The 21287-nt window shown below is 32.6% G+C and overlaps 2 protein-coding genes across 4 annotated transcripts in view; one reads left to right on the top strand and one right to left on the bottom strand.

Moving 5' to 3' along the window:
* The window catches only part of LOC142229226 (coiled-coil domain-containing protein CG32809), a 91011-nt gene that overhangs the window by 27682 nt on the left and 42042 nt on the right, over positions 1-21287 (bottom strand). For 2 of the 3 annotated variants that reach the window (XM_075299766.1, XM_075299765.1), the window contains exons 4-9: positions 13651-13735; positions 12777-12891; positions 12608-12703; positions 3209-3372; positions 2360-2425; positions 2139-2222 (exon numbers count right to left, since the gene is read on the bottom strand). In XM_075299766.1, the coding sequence (XP_075155881.1) occupies positions 2139-2222; positions 2360-2425; positions 3209-3372; positions 12608-12703; positions 12777-12891; positions 13651-13735 (610 nt within the window). Of the gene's footprint in view, positions 1-2138; positions 2223-2359; positions 2426-3208; positions 3373-12607; positions 12704-12776; positions 12892-13194; positions 13288-13650; positions 13736-21287 lie in introns of all 3 variants that reach the window. The other variant, XM_075299767.1, reaches the window with a different exon arrangement.
* On the top strand, positions 8008-9192 carry LOC142229228 (uncharacterized). Its single transcript, XM_075299769.1, has 4 exons — positions 8008-8084; positions 8170-8374; positions 8615-8766; positions 8830-9192. The coding sequence occupies exons 1-4, from the start codon at positions 8069-8071 to the stop codon at positions 9009-9011; spliced, it is 555 nt and encodes a 184-aa protein (XP_075155884.1). The 5' UTR covers positions 8008-8068; the 3' UTR covers positions 9012-9192.

Here is a 21287-nt window from a genome sequence, read left to right on the forward strand (position 1 = left end):
TTTTCTCAAAATTTTATTTCTATAAAAAATTTTCTCAAAATTTTAGTTCTATAGAAAATTTTTTTCTAAATTTTAGAAATAGAAAATTTTGTCAAAATTTTAGTTCTATAGAAAATTTTGTCAAAAATTTTATTTCTATAGAAAATTTTGTCAAAATTTTATTTCTACAGAAAATTTTGTCAAAATTTTATTTCTATAGAAAATTTTATCAAAATTTTATTTCTATAGAAATAAAATTTTCTCAAAATTTTATTTCTATAGAAAATTTTGTCAAAATTTTATTTCCACAGAAAATTTTGTCAAAATTGTATTTCTATAGAAAATTTTGTCAAAATTTTATTTCTATAGAAAATTTTGTCAAAATTTTATTTCTATAGAAAATTTTGTCAAAATTTTATTTATATAGAAAATTTTCTCAAAATTTCATTTCTATAGATAATTTTCTCAAAATTTTATTTCTATAAAAAATTTTCTCAAAATTTTATTTCTATAGAAAATTTTTTCTAAATTTTAGAAATAGAAAATTTTGTCACAATTTTATTTCTATAGAAAATTTTGTAAACATTTTATTTCTATAGGAAATTTTTTCAAAATTTTATTTCTATAGAAAATTTTGTTAAAATTTTATTTCTATAGAATAATTTGCCAAAAATTTCATTTCTATAGAAATTTTTGTCAAAGTGTTATTTCTGTAAAAAATTTTCTCAAAATTTTATTTCTATAGAAAATTTTCTCAAAATTTTATTTCTATAGAAAATTTTGTTAAAATTTTATTTCTATAGAAAATTTTGTTAAAATTTTATTTCTATAGAAAAATTTGCCAAAAATTTGATTTCAATCGAAATTTTTGTCAAAGTGTTATTTCTGTAAAAAATTTTCTCAAAATTTTATTTCTATAGAAAATTTTCTCAAAATTTTATTTCTATAGAAAATTTTTTCAAAATTTTATTTCTATAAAAAATTTTGTCAAAATTTTATTTCTATAGAAAATTTTCTCAAAATTTTATTTCTATAGAAAATTTTTTCTAAATTTTAGAAATAGAAAATTTTGTCAAAATTTTAATTCCATAGAAAATTTTGTCAACATTTTATTTCTATAGAAAATATTGTAAACATTTTATTTCTATAGGAAATTTTGTCAAAATTTTATTTCTGTAGAAAATTTTGTCAAAATTTTATTTCTATAGAATAATTTGCCAAAAATTTCATTTCTATAGAAATTTTTGTCAAAGTGTTATTTCTGTAAAAAATTTTCTCAAAATTTTATTTCTATAGAAAATTTTTTCAAAATTTTATTTCTATAGAAAATTTTGTTAAAATTTTATTTCTATAGAAAAATTTGCCAAAAATTTGATTTCTATCGACATTTTTGTCAAAGTGTTATTTCTGTAAAAAATTTTCTCAAAATTTTATTTCTATAGAAAATTTTCTCAAAATTTTATAGAAAAAAAAATTTTATAGAAAATTTTGTCAAAATTTTATTTCTGTAGACAATTTTGTCAAAATTTTATTTCTATAGAAAATTTTATCAAAACTTTATTTCTATAGATAATTTTGTCAAAATTTTATTTCTATAGAAAATTTTGTCAAAATGTTATTTCTATAAAAAAATTCTCAAAATTTTATTTCTATAGAAAATTTTCTCAAAATTTTAGAAATAGAAAATTTTGTCAAAATTTTGTTTCTATAGAAAATTTTGTGCAAAACCGTGGTGGCAACCGTGGTGGTAATACAAATTTAGTTTTACCTAATATACATGGCATTTTCATAGGTTACAAGCTAATAGAAGAAAGAACCATTTTTGTTTTGTAAATTTTGTTACAATTTAACGAAAGATATTGTACGAGAAATTGTAGGGAAAATTTTTTGGGAATGTAAGGAACTTTTTTTTTGTCCTTTTAGGGTAAACCGAAAATTTTGACTGGAAACACTGTTCTTGATTGACACGTGCTGAGTGTAGTAATTAATATACCTGATAGTTCCATATTTTTCTTCTTTTTTTATTTTACAAAAAAAAAAAAACAAACTCTGGTATATCCAATAATAGCGCAAACCCTTTCATACTATTGTTATTTATATATTTTTTCTAAATATATTTTATAAGCTATATATATCTACAGAGCAGTATCACAAATTACCAGCATGTTGAGGACTGTGTGATTTTGGTATACCCTGTATGTCATCACTAAACGAAACGCTTTTCTCAAATGACACTGATTTTCCTAGAAAATGTTTTAAATTTTCAAATTAATTAATGTTAACACGAAATTCATTTAATTCAATTTTATCGTATTTTTTTTCGTTCTCTGTGTAGGTATTTATTTGTTTTCTCTTCATACCAAAAAGGGGGAATACTTACCACAGGCATTTCTACCCAATTTGGGAGCCTTTTCTCGAACATATTGATCATCTCCGGAACCGTTAACTAAAAAATGTGAAATTTGAAGCATTTTGTGGGGTAGTGGTTAAATGGTGAACAAACAAATTATTGGGGTGAGTGATATTTTTAATTAAAATGCCAATAGATGAGGGTGTGGGTGTATTTACCAGAGACATAGATAATGGGAGGTGGATTTGGATATGATATATCCAAAAAATCCTTTTGACGAAAATGATACACAATAAATCGATAGTAATTTATAAACATTTAAAAAAATTGTAGAATTTAATGAAGAATTTCTTTTAATTATTATTTCAAACTGATTTCAAATTAATGCTATGAATCCATATTTGTATGAATAATTTCTTAAGTACCATTTTCTCCCCAAAGGAAAAGTCTCTCTACATCCCTGATATATATGGTGTATGAAGCATGTGAACCTATTTTGTTTCTGTGTAATTGAATTAAAGCAAAACAAAACCAAAAAGTGATTTTAAAGGTGAAATTTCCCAACACCTATGTCTATGACCATTACTATAATAACAGTGTAAAATGAAATGAAATTATATGTAATTGCACTTGATGTTCGCATGGCGGGCTTTGTAAATAAACATGTTGGCAAAATGTTTAAAAGCAAAAAACAAAAAAAAAAAAAATGACGCCAGCGTTTAAAACGACAATCAACTACAACAAAAAGCAAAAAAAAACTTGGCATAATTTGTGATATGGTATTTGTTGGATGAATGGTGCTAACAATGGAGCTGCTTCTCTTCATTACACCCCATTATCAGCAGGGCGCAATATAAATGGGCTTTGACTGTAACATACCATGACATTGTGTGGGTACTACCAAATAGTTGGGATCCAATGTTGGCACTGGTATGGGAGCTATCTGTGGATTTTGATTTACCAAAGCTTTTTGCACTAACCCAGTCAAATTTGCCAGTTGTCGTTCCATGTGCTCAACACGAAAGCGATGAAGATCTTCCGGTCTGAAAGAAAAAGTTTGCAAAAATCAAAAACATATCAAAATTTGAGCTATAATTAGATTTTCTTTAACGAGAAGTTTTTATAAATCACAGAAGCACTGAGAAAAAAACTGACAAACATGTTCAAGGCAATAACAAGAACAAGTTTCGCCTTCTATATTCTACCAATTTCCCAATAAGCACAAGTATTGGAGAAATGTCTATAATCAACACGCTTTCAAATGTTTTTCCAAAGTATTAAATTAGAATTCAAATTGAGCAATTGTTTAAAAAATTGCGTTCTCAGCAAAAACCGTAAATTGCTCTCAACTGCGAAATTTAATACTGCGGTAACTACTTCTCAATTGATTAGCAACAACTTCTCAATTTAAAATTAATTTCTGCTTGAAAAAGCATCGTAAGATTGACGAAAGTAGCAATTTCATAAATATAACGATTTTTTTTCGATATTGTATTGAATTTCATACTTAATAACCAAACACTATAAATGAGCATTTCCATTGCTTTAAGTTAAAATTTCGTAATTTAATTAAAAATATTGCCTTGACCCAATTTTAATAAAATTAACTTTATGTGTATATTTCAGATTTATTAGAGATTGTTTTTTAAGGCCTGTTGAATTTATGTTCACCACCAAGTCGATGTGGTGTTGCAAGTGAAAAATGTGCATCTTTGTATTTATTGGACATTTTGTCTGGAATTAATCTAAAACTGGACCGACGTATATGAAATATCCCTATTTGAAGACATTTTGTGTATATCGGTCTAAACATTCATATGGGAGCGATATTTATAAAGTATTCGACTTTAGGCAAATTCTTTGAGAAATTTCAAACAAATCGGATTGAAATTTTATTCAGTGTGGTTATAGAAGCTATAAATAAGAAAACAAGTATATACGGCCGTAAGTTCGGCCAGGCCGAATCTTATGTACCCTCCACCATGGATTGCGTAGAAACTTCTACGAAAGAGTGTCATCCACAATCGAATTAATTGGGTTGTGGTATCTTAAAACTTCTTAACAACGTTTTCTAAATTGTGAGTGAGTCCATACGTGGTATATATTAGACAAAAAGGTTATGTATAGGTAAGTCTACAAATAATTACGAATCGACATGGAAATTTAAATATGAACTTGATATGGACCAATTTTGTGTGATTGGGGATCGATTTATCTGAGGGCTATATATAACTATAGACCGATATGGACCTAGTTAGGCATGGTTTTTAACGGCCATATACTAGGTTAGGTTAGGTTATGTGGCAGCCCGATGTATCAGGCTCACTTAGACTATTCAGTCCATTGTGATACCACATTGGTGAACTTCTCTCTTATCACTGAGTGCTGCCCGATTCCATGTTAAGCTTAATGACAAGGGACCTCCTTTTTATAGCCGAGTCCGAACGGCGTTCCACATTCCAGTGAAACCACTTAGAGAAGCTTTGAAACCCTCAGAAATGTCACCAGCATTACTGAGGTGGGATAATCCACCGCTGAAAAACTTTTTGGTGTTCGGTCGTAGCAGGAATCGAACCCACGACCTTGTGTATGCAAGGCGGGCATGCTAACCATTGCACCACGGTGGGTCCCATATACTAGCACAATGTACCAAATTTCAACTGGGATGAAATTTGCTCCTCCAAGAGGCTCCAAAACCAAATCTCGGGATCGGTTTATATGGGGGCTATATATGATTATGGACTGATATGGACCACTTTTGGCATGGTTGTTAAATATACTAAATACTAAATTCGGGTACCAAATTTCAAACGAATCGGATAAATTTTGCTCTTCCAAGGGGCTCCGGAGGTCAAATCTGTGGATCGGTTTATATGGGGGCTATATATAATTATGGACCGATTTCGACCAATTTTTGCATGGGTGTGTGAGGCCATATATTAACACCACATACCAAATTGCAATCGAATCGGTTGAATTTTGCTCTTCCACGAGGCTCCAGAGGTCAAATATAGTGTTCGGTTTATATGGGGGCTATATATAATTATGGACCGATGTGGATCAATTTTTGCATAGTTGTTAGAGACCGTATACCAACACCATGTACCAAATTTCAGCCGGATCGGATGAAAATTGTTTCTCTTAGAGGCTCTGCAAGCCAAATCGGGGGATCAGTTTATATGGGGGCTGTATATAATTATGGACCGATGTGAACCAATTTTTGCATGGTTGTTAGAGACCATATACTAACACCATGTACCAAATTTCAGCCGGATCGGATGAAATTTGCTTCTCTTAGAGGCCTCGCCAAATTGGGGGTCCGTTTATATGGGGGCTATACGTAAAAGTGGACCGATATGGCCCATTTGCAATACCATCCGACCTACATCAATAACAACTACTTGTGCCAAGTTTCAAGTCGATAGCTTTTTTCGTTCGGAAGCTAGCGTGATTTCAACAGACGGACGGACGGACGGACATGCTCAGATCGACTCAGAATTTCACCACGACCCAGAATATATATACTTTATGGGGTCTTAGAGCAATATTTCGATGTGTTACAAACGGAATGACAAAGTTAATATACCCCCCCATCCTATGGTGGAGGGTATAAAAAAAGGCGCCCTGGTGTGATATGGAAATAATATTTTAAGGGAGCCTTTTGATTATCAACTAGTTGAGCTTGACCTTAGTTTGAAATCAAACACCATCTTCTTATAGTCGAATTAAAAGGGAGTATTACGCTTTCCCCGCTTTCAATGGAGTAAGTTTTGAGGAAAGCAAAGGTAACCTAACCAATTTAGTGTGGTCTATCACGGGCCACTGGTATCACAGTTGTTCCAATTTAGTGTCATATTGGCCACTTTTTTAAGCGTTTGTGAATCTTATTTATTATGCCACTAAATGCCATACTTTGTATATTTTTCTGGCATTTTGTTATAAATTCATTTCTTAGTGTGATAGATAGATTCGTAAATTTTGACCCGAATCCGTTTGAAATTATGGATGTGATTATTATTTGGCCGGCTTGCCACTCATTCTCAAACAATAGTGTCATCAATGGGGCAATTGTGACGTCTGAAAGTATGCAAAGAAATTTTTTCTGTAGTAGATAAAGCAAGTTTTGCACTTTAGTGGCCAATTTGCCACTTTTTAAGCATTGACATGTTTGTGCATCTGAATGCTATAGTTTTTACATTTTTGTGCCACTATTTCCTTAATTCCTTTTTTAGTGTAATAGTTTTTTGTTTGATCCAGCATCTCTTTGTGGATGTGATCGAGGCCTTAACAAAAACTCGAATGCAACCGATACCATTATTTTGAACCCTTTCCACTTCTTCTCAAAGATAAGGGTGGCTCCTGAAAGTATGCAAATAAAGCAGGTTCTCAGCAGAGATGGTCTGTGACAAACATTTTTAGGTTTGCGTCTGTCGCAAAGTTGTGAACGTCGTAAACGTAACATACGCTTCGTAAATGTAGAAAAAGTAACAAACGTCGCAAACTCAAAATACTTCAGTCGCGACAGCTGGGAAAACGAATTCGATGATATCAAATATGATGATATGTTCGAAGAAGTTTCAATTCTCAGGAATGTTCATAAAGTTATTAACGTATTAAAATAAAAAGTAGACTGGAGAAGCCAAAATTACCATGGCCTACTTTATGGTGTGGTAAACGTGACGATCTGTATACCTTTCACACATTTCTATGGAAACTGACATCGAAGAAAAACCTTTACTTAAGTCTTGTATAAGTGAACTGATGTGTAGAGAGAATTTTAAAAATAGAAAAATTGGCTCTACAATAGGTTTATGACTTTTGCGACATACGTATTATACCGTCGTAAATGTATGTCACAAAGTCACAGTTTGGCCAATCCTGGTTTTCAGTTGAACTGTTGGATAGATTGATTTTTGATGAAATGGAGATAGAATGAGTGTTGGGTTTATTTAGAGCTAACTTGCATAAAACGAAACCGCATAATTTCATATAGGAAACTTCCGAGTTCATTTAAATAGTATTTTTATTTTGTTTTTGTTTTTGTTTTTATATATAAAAAGTATTATTTTAAAGTTATTGTGCCACCATTTTTATGCAAGTGACACTTTTTGTGCCACTTTCTAAAATTACTCAACAGTTACATAGTGTAGCACTCGTGCACAACTTTACCACCTTGGTGCTGATTAGCATAGCCGCCTTGCATATAAAGAGGAATGGATTCAATCCCAATTTCGGCCGAACACCAAAAAGTTTTTCAGCGGTGATTTATCCCCTCACAGTACTGATCATGACATTTCTGAGTGTATCAAAGCTCTAAAGCGATTTCTCCGAAATGTGAAACGCCGTTCAGACTCGGCTATAAGAAGCAGACCCCTTGTCCGTGAGCTTAACACAGAATCGGGAAGCACTTGTAGCATCATAATGGACTGAATAGTCTAAGTGAGCCTAAAATATCGGGCTGCTATTATACCTAGACTAACCTAAACTAGGTGTGCTTGGTTTCATAGCCAATTACAATTTCTTCCAAGTGTATTATTAAAACACATTTTCTTTAATGAGTCTCCTCAGTTATGCTCTGATTCAATATTTGATTATAATTTTCTACAATCTTACAATGTTGCTATCTACGGTCTTGAATTTGTTGGTGGGATAAATGAAAAAGATTTTTCGTTTTGTTACAGTTGTCAATTCAACTTGAGAGTGAAAACAACAATTTGGAAAACTCTTGGCTAAGTGAAGATGAATTCTTGTAGTGGTAAGCTAGTTAGAAAAAATGAATAGTAAATTTAATAAATTAAATTAATTTCGATTATGGTCTTAATCACGTATTAATTTTATAGTCTACGACTCTTCCTTGTTTGGTAATTGCTTGGAGGATTTAACCATTACAGAATTATTAGTTCTGCAACGTTCTTTACAAAAAGTTTCACTATTAAGAGAACCAATTGAGAATCACTCATTGTCACAAGAAGCTCCAGAATGTATTGATTTGGATGAAGGTAAATGCCAAAAACCCTCATCATTGGCATTGGTAGCAGAAGGAAGGTTTGTATCTGGAGCCCAATGGTATCAGAGGGGGCAAAAGCCATTTGTAACCCTTTAAGTTTAGGGGTCATAGACTCAAGAACTAATTTACACTAATGAGGCAAACTTTTCACTGAATAATTAATTTAATCTCCCGATAAAAATCATCACCATCGTTTTTGGGAATCTCCATACTTCTAATATCGCAAGCTATCAAAGACTTGTATCTGGCTATCACTGTAACCTTTTGTGTATTTTCAGGGGATATGCTTCTTCCCATCCTGATCCTTGGCAATTGGAGGAAAAACCTTCAAAATTGCAAACACTTTTTCAAATAAGTGTAACCGCCTTGTCTTTTCTTTCATTCGGAGGATATTTACTATGTCTCATAGTACATTCGATTAAAAGTAAAGGTAGGTCACTACGGCAACATTTTCGAAAATGCAAAAAACAATTTTTTCTTTCCATTCTAACAGGCACCACATATTTTACACCAATGGCAACAACTATGGCTCCAGCAAATACTTTCAAACGCATAAAAGTCTATCGAAGAAGTCGCCGTTCATCGGTTCCACCTTTTGCAGTTTCACGGAATTACACCTACGGCACAGGACAATCTGTGAATCCCTATCAATATTATTATAAAGAAAATAATTAAATATTTGATTGAATTAAATTGAGAGAGTAATGAGTATTGAAAGTTTTTAAGTGAACATGTTCCCCGTCCAAAAATAATATTTTTATTTTGAAACATATTTGTGGTGATCATATTCCTTCTCTGCGTTTATGTAAGGATTTTTTTAAATAAAGATAATTAAAGGAATTAACCCAACTTTAAATCAAGGTGTTATTTACACAAAATTTCCATTTTCTTTTTTTAACTTTTAAGGTATTTAAATTATTTCAAGGGAACTTTGTAGAAGAATGAACTACCTCGCACGAAAATTGAACTAAATTTTACTCCACATTATGAGATTTCCACAAAGTGTTGTTAAAGTCAGAAATATTTAATGCTGTAATTTAAAACTGTAGTTCAAAATCATGACCATTTTAACCATGCAGTAGTTAATTTTTACTATTTTTGGGAATCGTAAATTGGGAAATTTTTGAGACATACTTAAAAAAAGTACAATTTCATCAAGTTGTAAAAAATTACAAAAAAAAAAACAAGTATATATGGCCGTAAGTTCGGCCAGGCCGAAGCTTATGTACCCTCCACCATGGATTGCGTAGAAATTTCTACTGAAGACTGTCATCCACAATCGAATTACTTGGGTTGCGGTAACACTTGCCGATGGCAAGGTATCTTAAAACTTCCTAACACTGCCTTCTAAATTGTATGTAAGTCCATACATGGTATATATTAAATCAAAAAAGATCGATTAAATACGTATATAATTCAGTTTGACAAAATTTTCTATAGAAATAAAATTTTGACAAAATTTTCTATAGTAATAAAATTTTGACAAAATTTTCTATAGGAATAAAATTTTGACAAAATTTTCTATAGAAATAAAATTTTGACAAAATTTTCTATAGAAATAAAATTTTGACAAAATTTTCTATATAAATAAAATTTTGATAAAATTTTCTATAGAAATAAAATTTTAACAAAATTTTCTATAGACATAAAATTTTCAATAGAAATAAAATTTTGACAAAATTTTCTATAGAAATAAAATTTTGACAAAATTTTCTATAGAAATAAAATTTTGACAAAATTTTCTATAGAAATAAAATTTTGACAAAATTTTCTATAGAAATAAAATTTTGGTAGATTATTTTTGGCTCGAGTGGCAACCATGATTATGAACCGATATGGACAAATTTTTCTCCAATCGGCTATATATAACTATAGACCGATATGGACCAATTTTGGTATGGTTGTTAGCGGCCATGTACTAACACCACGTTCCAAATTTGAACCGGATCAGATGAATTTTGCTCCTCCTAGAGGCTCCGGAGGTCAAATCTGGGGATCGGTTTATATGGGGGTCTATATATAATTATGAACCGATGTGGACCAATTTTTTCATGGTTGTTAGAGACTATATACTACCACGATGTACCAAATTTCAGCAAGATCGGATGAAATTTGCTTCTCTTTGAGGCTCCGCAAGCCAAATCTGGGGATCGGTTTATATGGGGGCTATATATAATTATGGACCGATATGGACCAATTTCTGCATGGTTGTTAGAGACCATATACTAACACCATGTACCAAATTTCAACCGGTTCGGATGAATTTTGCTCCTCTAAGAGGCTCCGGAGTTCAAATCTGGGGATCGGTTTATATGGGGGCTATTTATAATTATGGACCGATATGGACCAATTTTTGCATGGTTGTTAGAGACCACATACTAACACCACGTACCAAATTTCAACCGGTTCGGATGAATTTTGCTCCTCTAAGAGGCTCCGGAGTTCAAATCTGGGGATCAGTTTATATGGGGGCTATATATAATTATGGACTGATATGGACCAATTTTTGCATGGTTGTTAGAGACCATATACCAACACCGTGTGCCAAATTTAAGCCGGATCGGATGAATTTTGCTCCTGTAAGAGGCTCCGGAGTTCAAATCTGGGGATCAGTTTATATGGGGGCTATATATAATTATGGACCGATATGGACCAATTTTTGCATGGTTGTTAGAGACCATATACCAACACCATGTGCCAAATTTTAGCCAGATCGGATGAAATATGCTTCTCTTTGAGGCTCCCCAAGCCAAATCGGGGGATCGGTTTATATAGGGGCTATATATAATTATGGACCGATGTGGACCAATTTTTGCATGGGTGCTAGAAACCATATACCAACACCATGTACCAAATTTTACCCAGATCGGATGAAATATGCTTCTCTTATAGGCTCTGCAAGCCAAATTTGGGGGTCCGTTTATATGGGGGCTATACGTAAAAGTGGACCGATATGGCCCATTTGCAATACCATCCGACCTACATCAATAACAACTACTTGTGCCAAGTTTCAAGTCGATAGCCAAGTTTCAAGTCGGACGGACGGACGGACATGCTCAGATAGACTCAGAATTTCACAACGACCCAGAATATATATACTTTATGGGGTCTTAGAGCAATATTTCGATGTGTTACAAAGGGAATGACAAAGTTAATATACCCCCCATCCTATGGTGGAGGGTATAAAAAAAACAAAAAATAAAATTTAACTACTAAATAAAACGTTTCCAATAAAAATAAGTTAAATTTAGCGTTAGTTTAACTACGGATTTTTTTCTGTGTATATTCTAAGCTTCACGCAAACAATAGAGAAATGTGTTGGACTAAAAATCAATTAAAAGAAAGTACACCAAAAAAATTTAACTATGGTATGGCAATAATGAACTATTTCATGCGAAAATTGAACTTAATTGTATACCAAATTTTGAGAATCATTAAATTGACGAAAATTTTGTGGCATTTTTGGATTTTTAACTTCCATTTGCGAAATGCATCTTTCTCGAAAAGCACGAATGAACTAATAATAAAGAAAAAATCTTGGCGCCAGATCATTCCCATTTTAACCATGGTGTAGTTCATTTTTACTATTTTTGAGAAAACTTCTTCTGCTTTAGTTAGCATTGAACTTATTTGTATGTCATTGAAATTTTACTGGCATTTATTTTATAAAATTTTTGAGACATACTTGGAATAAAGTGAAATTCATTGGGCTGGGGAAAATTTCTTACTAAATTTTAAAAATAAATTAATGCCCATGTTCCCAAATCCAAATGAATGGTAATCAATTCCACGATTTTCGTGTCCTACAATCCACTTTCACCGGAATTTTTGGTGAAATCAATTCACTTGCAAAAGTCTTGGTGAAAGTTGAATTATGTCCAAGATGGGTGTATTTCTGGTTAAAAAAAGTACTCGCGTAAAAAATTTGAAATGTTTTATATTTAATACATGAGTTTTATTAAAACTGCGTCATTTTTAATTAAAAAAAAAATAAATTGTAATAAGTCTATTGATTCCACTTATTTTGATTTTTGGGTGATTTGTTCAACCCAGCTGGTTACAGAAAAGTTAAAAAAAGAACGTGGAATTAAGAACACCAAATTTTTACGTTCGTGGATTTGAAGTGAATAGTGGAAGTGGAATTGAAGTGGATATCCGAACATAGGTGTAAAACAAGATAAATGTTTAGCAATAAATATAAGTATATTTTAGCTTCAGTTTTACAACTGACTTTTTTTCTGTCTAATTGGAGTTATCTTCTATATACTCACCTTGTGGGATCATACATCTGATTATTTCTTGGCATACGACCAGGACCTATTTTCATTCCATATAGGGCATATTGATCTTCAGTCATAGTAACTTCCCTAAAAACAACAGAATTAAAGCACATTTAAATATAATTTTAAATATATACAGAATCTTTGGTTAATAACTAACGTTTGTTCCTCATCTATGATGGGAGCTATCACGGGTCCCCTAGTACCATATTGATAATACGAAGGTTCTTCATAATTGCCACGAGTCGAACGTTCAGGTGAACTGGTATAACCATCTGAAATATATTTGAGATCATATTAAAAAAAATGTGTGAAAACAAACCCAAGGGATTCTAAAATCTAAAGATAAATGCATAACTTAAATGGCATAAAAAATATTTATTTAATATATACCATGAAATTTTGATGGAATTAAATTCAATGAAAATGAAAATCTACTTTCTATTAACAAAACTCAAATTTAAACTCAATACATTAACTACTGGAACCAATTTGAATTGATTATTGGCAAAAGAAAATTTCTCTAAAAGTTAGTAATATTTATTAAATTCCTGTTTTTTTTTTCATATGACAAGTACCTGGTATACTGTACAACTGATCCGGGGGATAAGGAAACAAGGGTTCCATGCTACCCCTGGAGTTGGGCGTTCTTAAAGGTTTCAATGGCGTTCCTAGTCAATCAATCAATCAATCACGCATCATACATAGTAATGGTAGTAGTTATACTTATTGTTATATAATATTTAATACTTAAAAAAATGTTAATCACACACAAAATTTATACAAAACCAAAAAAATCCAATAAAACCTAAATGCAGTTAAGGTTTACCGAAAGAAAAGAATCCAAACTGAAATAAACATGAAACATTGAGAACTCAAAACTCTTGAAACAAAACATGCATAAGAATGCTAAAGAGGGGGGATTATAAATTACAAGGGCATAGGAAGGAACAACTGAATCTTGTAAGAAACTATAACCATAAATAAGTTTCCATCAATAAATGAAAAAAACCCAAAAAATTAGGAATATTTACCCATGGCCACTTTGTTGCGATCTGTATACATTCCACGAGGCAATGTCTGTGAGGCGCCAACATAATAAGGAGCCTGTTTTCCAATCTGTAAAAAAAAGAAACCCAAAAATAAAAAATTACCAGATATGTTGTAATATCTATGAAAATAAGCAACTCTCATCATAGCCAGGATGATGATGATCATCATCATCATCGTGTAATCATCCACATAATCTTCATCAATATTGTATAATACCAGCAGACATTACATTTCATTGGCATTTGACCAAGTTTTCCTAGTCTTGTGTGTGTGACTATAGCCTGTCATGGTTAGTTTATATGCTCAAATCGTAGCCATTAAAAACCATATAATTTCACTTTTTTATTAAGTGTTTATGACCATTTTACAGGGTAATTGACCACAATAAACATTCATATGAACAAAGAAACAAACAAAACAAAATTTTCTGTCCTCTGAGTTCCCTTGATGAAAGTCTTGGCCTTTTGTTGATATCTTATGTTCCACCATAATGCAGGGTGTCAAGTTCTTGGCCATGGTCGAATTGTGTAACTGTATACTGGTTGTTATTTATTATAAACTAACGATTGTTAACTATTTATGGTTAAAACAACCATATTATATTGAAGTAACAACGAAGTACTATTAAAGAAGTTAGGCAAAAGCGACATAATGAGGAGCTAATTGGAAAAACTAAATCTAGATGTAAGTAAATATAGAAATAGTCTCTTTTAGTTAATAATATTACCTCACAACAAAAAAAAAGTAATTTTGCGTATACTCAGGTCGAAAGAAAATAGATTTGGAAATTAATATAAATTAATGAGAAAATTTTATATTTGGAAAAGCAGTAAAAAGTATTTGGGATACATAGAAGATAAATTGTAAATTGTAGTTAGCTAAGACAAAAACCAAATAGATTTAATAGCGCACCCAATGGGTTAAATGAGTTTTGCTTAGAACACCAAACACGGTCTATATTTCGTTTTTAAAAGAAATATTACACCCTCACAAAAAATCGCTTCTGTAACATATACTCCCAAACATATTTTGCTTCAAGCATATACATTTTTAGGTATTGCCCAAACATTTATATGTTTGATCTCTTCCCATATATAATATGTTTGAAAGCATATTGGTCTAAACAATATATGTTTGGGTAGTCTAAGTTCCAAACATTTTGTATTTTTGCATCCAAATTCAATAATGTTGTCTTCCAAAAAACAATATGTTATTATGTGAACATATAATATGTTTGGAAGCATTTTGCACCCAAAAATATTATATGCTCAAAAAAAATTCTCCCAAACAATACTGTGCTCAAAATTTTATTTATTTATTTATATATTTACACTCATAATGAATTATGAAAATAAACAGGTAATATAGGTGCTAACAACATAGGTTTTCGACCTGAATGCTCAAAATTTTGTTTCTGCCTAATTGTATATTCCCCCACATCTTTCTCACTTCCACGAGATTTTTTAGTTCTTAGCACCTTTTTCTGTAATACAAACATTGTAGAAGAAATTATTAAATTTTATGATTTTTTTATTTTAATTTTACCTTTTGCCGGACGGGGATTCGAACAGCGGACCACACAGTTTGTAAGGATCAAAGAAGTAGCTGATCAATTGCCCAAGGAAAAATAAAATTTTAATTTTGTAATAACAAGCAACAACCACCAACTTAATTCAATATCGCTCCCTGTTAAATAGCGCTCCAAGCTACTAAACACATATATGTTTATAGGCTATTTCTAAATTAATATATGTTTGCATCCAAGCATATTATATTTGCAAACATTTTATGGCTCAAACATAATATGTTCTAACATATTAACATATATGTCCCAAACATGTTATGCTAGTTTATGAACATTATATGCTTGCACTCAAAAATATTGTGTTTACAAATTTGTGTTCCAAACATATAATGTTTATAGCCAAACATATGAAAAACAGTCTTTTTCATCCGTGTACCTACTATGGAATCCTGCCCAGCATAATTTTGGTATCAGCGGGTCATTTGTACAATCAATCTTTCTTCTTAACTAAAACACAATATTCTGAATTGGTATTGCATATAAGCGACCCAAAACCACTGAAGAGATATCCTTTCTTATTTAGGAATGTTAATTATTTTCGGCAATTTATTGGTATTCCAAAGAGTCTACACCAAAAATTTTGTATATTGCAAAATTATTTAATTTAAACATTGATTTGTGTATTTCTATTAAACTAAAGTCAATATATCTTTAAAAAATCTAAAACTCTCTAATATACTCATTATTACTAAAATATTGATTAAAATTCTATGAGCTGCTTAAAACAGTCTTAAGTGGAATTTTTAAAACGTAGGACAAGTGGTAAGCCCTCTCCCATCCATATAACGAAAAGTTAATCAACCCAATTATACCGCATATGCCCCATATAACACGTTGGCTGATAAGTCCCTGGTCTAACAAAGAAAAACACATTTTTTTGTAAAAATTCGTTTTTATTATTCAACATAGTTCCCTTCAAGAGCGATACAACGATTATAACGACCTTCTAATTTTTTGATACCATTTTGGTAGTACTCCTTCGGTTTTGTCTCAAAATAGGCCTCAGTTTCGGCGATCACCTCTTCATTGCAGCCAAATTTTTCCCAAAATTTTTGAGGTCAGAGAACAAGAAAAAGTCGCTGGGGCCAGATCTGGAGAATACGGTGGGTGGGGAAGCAATTCGATGCCCAATTCATGAATTTTTGCCATCATTCTCAATGACTTGTGGAACGGTGCGTTGTCTTGGTGGAACAACACTTTTTCTTCTTCATATGGGGCCGTTGTGCCGCGATTTCGACCTTCAAACGCTCCAATAACGCCATATAATAGTCACTGTTGATGGTTTTTCCCTTCTCAAGATAATCGATAAAAATTATTCCATGCGCATCCCAAAAAACAGAGGCCATTACTTTGCCAGCGGACTTTTGAGTCTTTCCACGCTTCGGAGACGGTTCACCGGTCGCTGTCCACTCAGCCGACTGTCGATTGGACTCAGGAGTGTAGTGATGGAGCCATGTTTCATCCATTGTCACATATCGACGGAAAAACTCGGGTGTATTACGAGTTAACAGCTGCAAACACCGCTCAGAATCATCAACGCGTTGTTGTTTTTGGTCAAATGTGAGCTCGCGCGGCACCCATTTTGCACAGAGCGTCCCCATATCCAAATATTGATGAATGATATGACTAACACGTTCCTTTGATATCTTTAAGGCATCTGCTATCTCGATCAACTTCATTTTATGGTCATTCAAAATCATTTTGTGGATTTTTTTGATGTTTTCGTCGGTAACCACCTCTTTCGAGCGTCCACTGCGTTCACCGTCCTCCATGCTCATTTAACCACGCTTGAATTTTGCATACCAATCAATTATTGTTGATTTCCCTGGGGCAGAGTCCGGAAACTCATTATCAAGCCCAGTTTTTGCTTCCACCGTATTTTTTTCCCATCAGAAAACAGTATTTTATCAAAACACGAAATTCCTTTTTTTTTCCTTTTTTTCCATTTTTTTCACAATAACAAAAGTTGCTTCACAAAAGACTCTCTATCTCACAAACTAATTGACTTACAGACGTCAAATTTTGACACGAATCATTTAAAGGTTGGTATTATATAAAAATAATATGCATTTAATACTAGCGACGCCATCTATGTGTCAGACCGTGGACTTATAAGCCAACCTTCATGTTATATTCTCTGAACATTTCAAGTCAATCAATGAACTTTTGAAAGTTTTTTTGAAAGTCAATCAATGAACTTTTGAAAGTGGTTTCAGCATTATATGAAACGCCGTTCGGACTCTTCTATAAAAAAGGTCCCTTGCCAATTTTAGCTAAACATAGAATGGGGCAGCACTCATTGATAAGAGAGAAGCTCAGAACACGCAGAGAAGGAATATGAGCACCTCCTACACGGATGAAAAATACTGTTTTTCATATGTTTGGCTATAAACATTATATGTTTGGAACACAAATTTTTAAACACAATATTTTTGAGTGCAAGCATATAATGTTCATAAACTAGCATAACATGTTTGGGACATATATGTTAATATGTTAGAACATATTATGTTTGGGACATAAAATGTTTGTAAATATAATATGCTTGGATGCAAACATATATTAATTTAGAAATAGCCTATAAACATATATGTGTTTAGTAGCTTGGAGCGCTATTTAACAGGGAGCGATATTGGATTAAGTTGGTGGTTGTTGCTTGTTATTACAAAATTAACATTTTATTTTTCCTTAGGCAATTGATCAGCTACTTCTTTGATCCTTACAAACTGTGTGGTCCGCTGTTCAAATCCCCGTCCGGCAAAAGGTAAAATTAAAATAAAAAAACCATACAATTGAATAATTTCTTCTACAATGTTTGTATTACAGAAAAAGGTGCTAAGAACTAAAAAATCTCGTGGAAGTGAGAAAGATGTCGGGGAATATACAATTGGGCAGAAACAAAAATTTGAGCATTCAGGTCAAAAACCTATGTTGTTAGCACCTATATTACCTGTTTATTTTCATAATTCATTATGATTGTAAATATATAAATAAATAAATAAAATTTTGAGCCCAATATTGTTTGGGAGAATTTTTTTAAGCATATAATATTTTTGGGTGCAAAATGCTTCCAAACATATTATATGGTCACATAATAACATATTGTTTTTTGGAAGAAAACATTATTGAATTTGGATGCAAAAATACAAAATGTTTGGAGCTTAGACTACCCAAACATATATTGTTTAGACCAATATGCTTTGAAACATATTATATATTGGTAGAGATCAAACATATAAATGTTTGGGCAATACCCAAAAATGTATATGCTTGAAGCAAAATATGTTTGGGAGTATATGTTACAGAAGCGATTTTTTGTGAGGGTGTAGAGCAAAATATTATGTTTGGATGGGGTGACTACGTTTTTGCCGGACATAATGTCCGAGAAAATAATATGATTAAGGCAAATCTGTTACATGTTCACCGTCCATAAATAAAATTTTGCTCTAGGATGTGATCATATTCCTTCTCTGGGTGAATGGACTGAATAGTCTAGTTTGACAGAAATAGCGGGCTGCCACTATACCTAACCTAATTTAACCTGCCGTGATACTTATAAAGTTACACTGCGTGGACTAAATAGGTAACAATATCAGAAATGATCCAAAAAGTGAAGGTCAGATTTGATCGTAATCCATGCCCGAGTGATTGAAAACTTTCTCGTGAACTAAAGATATAATGAGAACGCATACAACACATATTGAAAAATGTGCTGGAACTACAGCCGAATTTAAAAAAGTTCAAGAGCTCTCCGATGCAAAAAAATGTTAGACTAGAAAAAGCAAAGAAGTTGCTTCGCTTGCACATGGCCACTTACAGAATTTGGTTTTCTCCGATGGGAAGCCATTTCAAAATGAGCAATTTGTGAACGAACAAAATGATCGGGTTTACTTGTCAAAGAGGTCAGTTTAAAATGCACACCATCGATAGGCAACCAGGTCTCAAGCACCACCGTGGTGTGTGCCGCCGTAACGGCCGTGGTCCCATATGAATATAGGCCCCATGAAACTGAGCCTCAAGACCTAATTGAAGGAAGAGGCGCTATGAATATGGGCCCCATGAAAATAAGCCTCAAAAACTTAACTGAAGGATGATCCCAAAAAATTTTATGGAAACACCTCATTTTCATTTATTTATTTTTTTTTTGTAGCTTCATTTCTTTTTTGCGGCCCGTTTGCATTATGAAAATATAACCCAGTAGTTCAAATGAAAAATAACACAAACTCCCTTTTTGGGATTGTGCTTCGCTTTCAAGGCCGATTTTCGATTTTCTTTCTGGCAATGGTGGAAAAACTAACAAATTTGTTCATTGCTTGTGGATTAAGACTTTCCTCTATGAAGAGAATTCAAAGTGGGCTATCGCGATTCCAAAGCGAAATAAGTGGCAAGTCTTCCACCGGGGTTTACGATTTTCTCCTACGGATAGAGTCCAAAGTGGGCTATCGCAATTCCAAGATGATGAAAGTGATCCCAAAAAATTTTATGGAAACGTCTCATCTTTATGTTTTTTGTAGCTTCATTTCATTTTTGGGACACGTTTGCATTATGAAAATATAACCCAGTAGTTCAAATTGAAAAATAACCCAAACTCCCTTTTTTTGGGATGGTGCTTCGCTTTCAAGTGGGCCGATTTTCGCTTTCTGGGATTTGACAAAGGTGGAAAAACAAACAAATTTGTTCATTGCTTGTGGATTAAGACTTTCCTCTATGAAAAGAATTTAAAATGGGCTATCGCAATTCCAAAGCGAAATAAGTGGCAGGTCTTCCACAGGGGTTTACGATTTTCTCCTACGGATAGAGTCCAAAGTGGGCTATCGCAATTCCAAGATGATGAAAGTGACCCCAAAAAATTGTACATTTTTATGTTTTTTTTTTGTAGCTTCAGATTATTTTTGGGCCCGTTTGCGTTATGAATATATACCCCAATATTTCAAATGAAAAACAACCCAAACTCCCTTTTTGGGATTGTGTTTCGCTTCCAAGTGGGCCGATATTCGCTTTCTGGAATTTGACAATGGTGGCAAAACAAACAAATTTTTCATTGCTTGTGGATTAAGACTTTCGCGATTCCAAAGTGATCCCAAAAAATTTTATGGAAACGTCTCATCTTTATGTTTTTTGTAGCTTCATTTCATTTTTGGGACACGTTTGCATTATGAAAATATAACCCAGTAGTTCAAATTGAAAAATAACCCAAACTCCCTTTTTTTGGGATGGTGCTTCGCTTTCAAGTGGGCCGATTTTCGCTTTCTGGGATTTGACAAAGGTGGAAAAACAAACAAATTTGTTCATTGCTTGTGGATTAAGACTTTCCTCTATGAAAAGAATTTAAAATGGGCTATCGCAATTCCAAAGCGAAATAAGTGGCAGGTCTTCCACAGGGGTTTACGATTTTCTCCTACGGATAGAGTCCAAAGTGGGCTATCGCAATTCCAAGATGATGAAAGTGACCCCAAAAAATTGTACATTTTTATGTTTTTTTTTTGTAGCTTCAGATTATTTTTGGGCCCGTTTGCGTTATGAATATATACCCCAATATTTCAAATGAAAAACAACCCAAACTCCCTTTTTGGGATTGTGTTTCGCTTCCAAGTGGGCCGATATTCGCTTTCTGGAATTTGACAATGGTGGCAAAACAAACAAATTTTTCATTGCTTGTGGATTAAGACTTTCGCGATTCCAAAGCGAAATAAGTGGCAAGTCTTTCACCGGGGTTTACGATTTTCTCCTACGAATAGAGTCCAAAGTGGGCTATCGCAATTCCAAGATGATGAAAGTGATTTAAGTCTTAATCCTATTGACAGAATCCAAAATGGACTTATGCGATTTGAAAGCGATATAAATGAAGAGCCTTTTGCCGGTGTTTAAGACTTTCTCCTATGGGCAGAGTCCAAAGTGAGTTAACGCGAACCATATGAATATGAGCCCTAATTAAGTTATGGGGTCGATTTCCATGCTTCAGCTGCAATTGTTGGGTCTCATTTTCAGAGGGTTTGTATTCATAATGAAACGTCGGGGAGTTCTGTTTCAATT

Source organism: Haematobia irritans, chromosome 3 (assembly GCF_050003625.1).
Source record: "Haematobia irritans isolate KBUSLIRL chromosome 3, ASM5000362v1, whole genome shotgun sequence".
NCBI classification, from domain to species: Eukaryota; Metazoa; Arthropoda; class Insecta; order Diptera; family Muscidae; genus Haematobia; species Haematobia irritans.

What these genes read in the sequence shown, in the direction of transcription:
- LOC142229228 (XM_075299769.1), top strand. An exon ending in GCATTGGTAGCAGAAGGAAG is followed by an intron (nt 8,375 to 8,614) that starts GTTTGTATCTGG and finishes GTGTATTTTCAG; the next exon opens with GGGATATGCTTCTTCCCATC. An exon ending in ACATTCGATTAAAAGTAAAG is followed by an intron (nt 8,767 to 8,829) that starts GTAGGTCACTAC and finishes CCATTCTAACAG; the next exon opens with GCACCACATATTTTACACCA.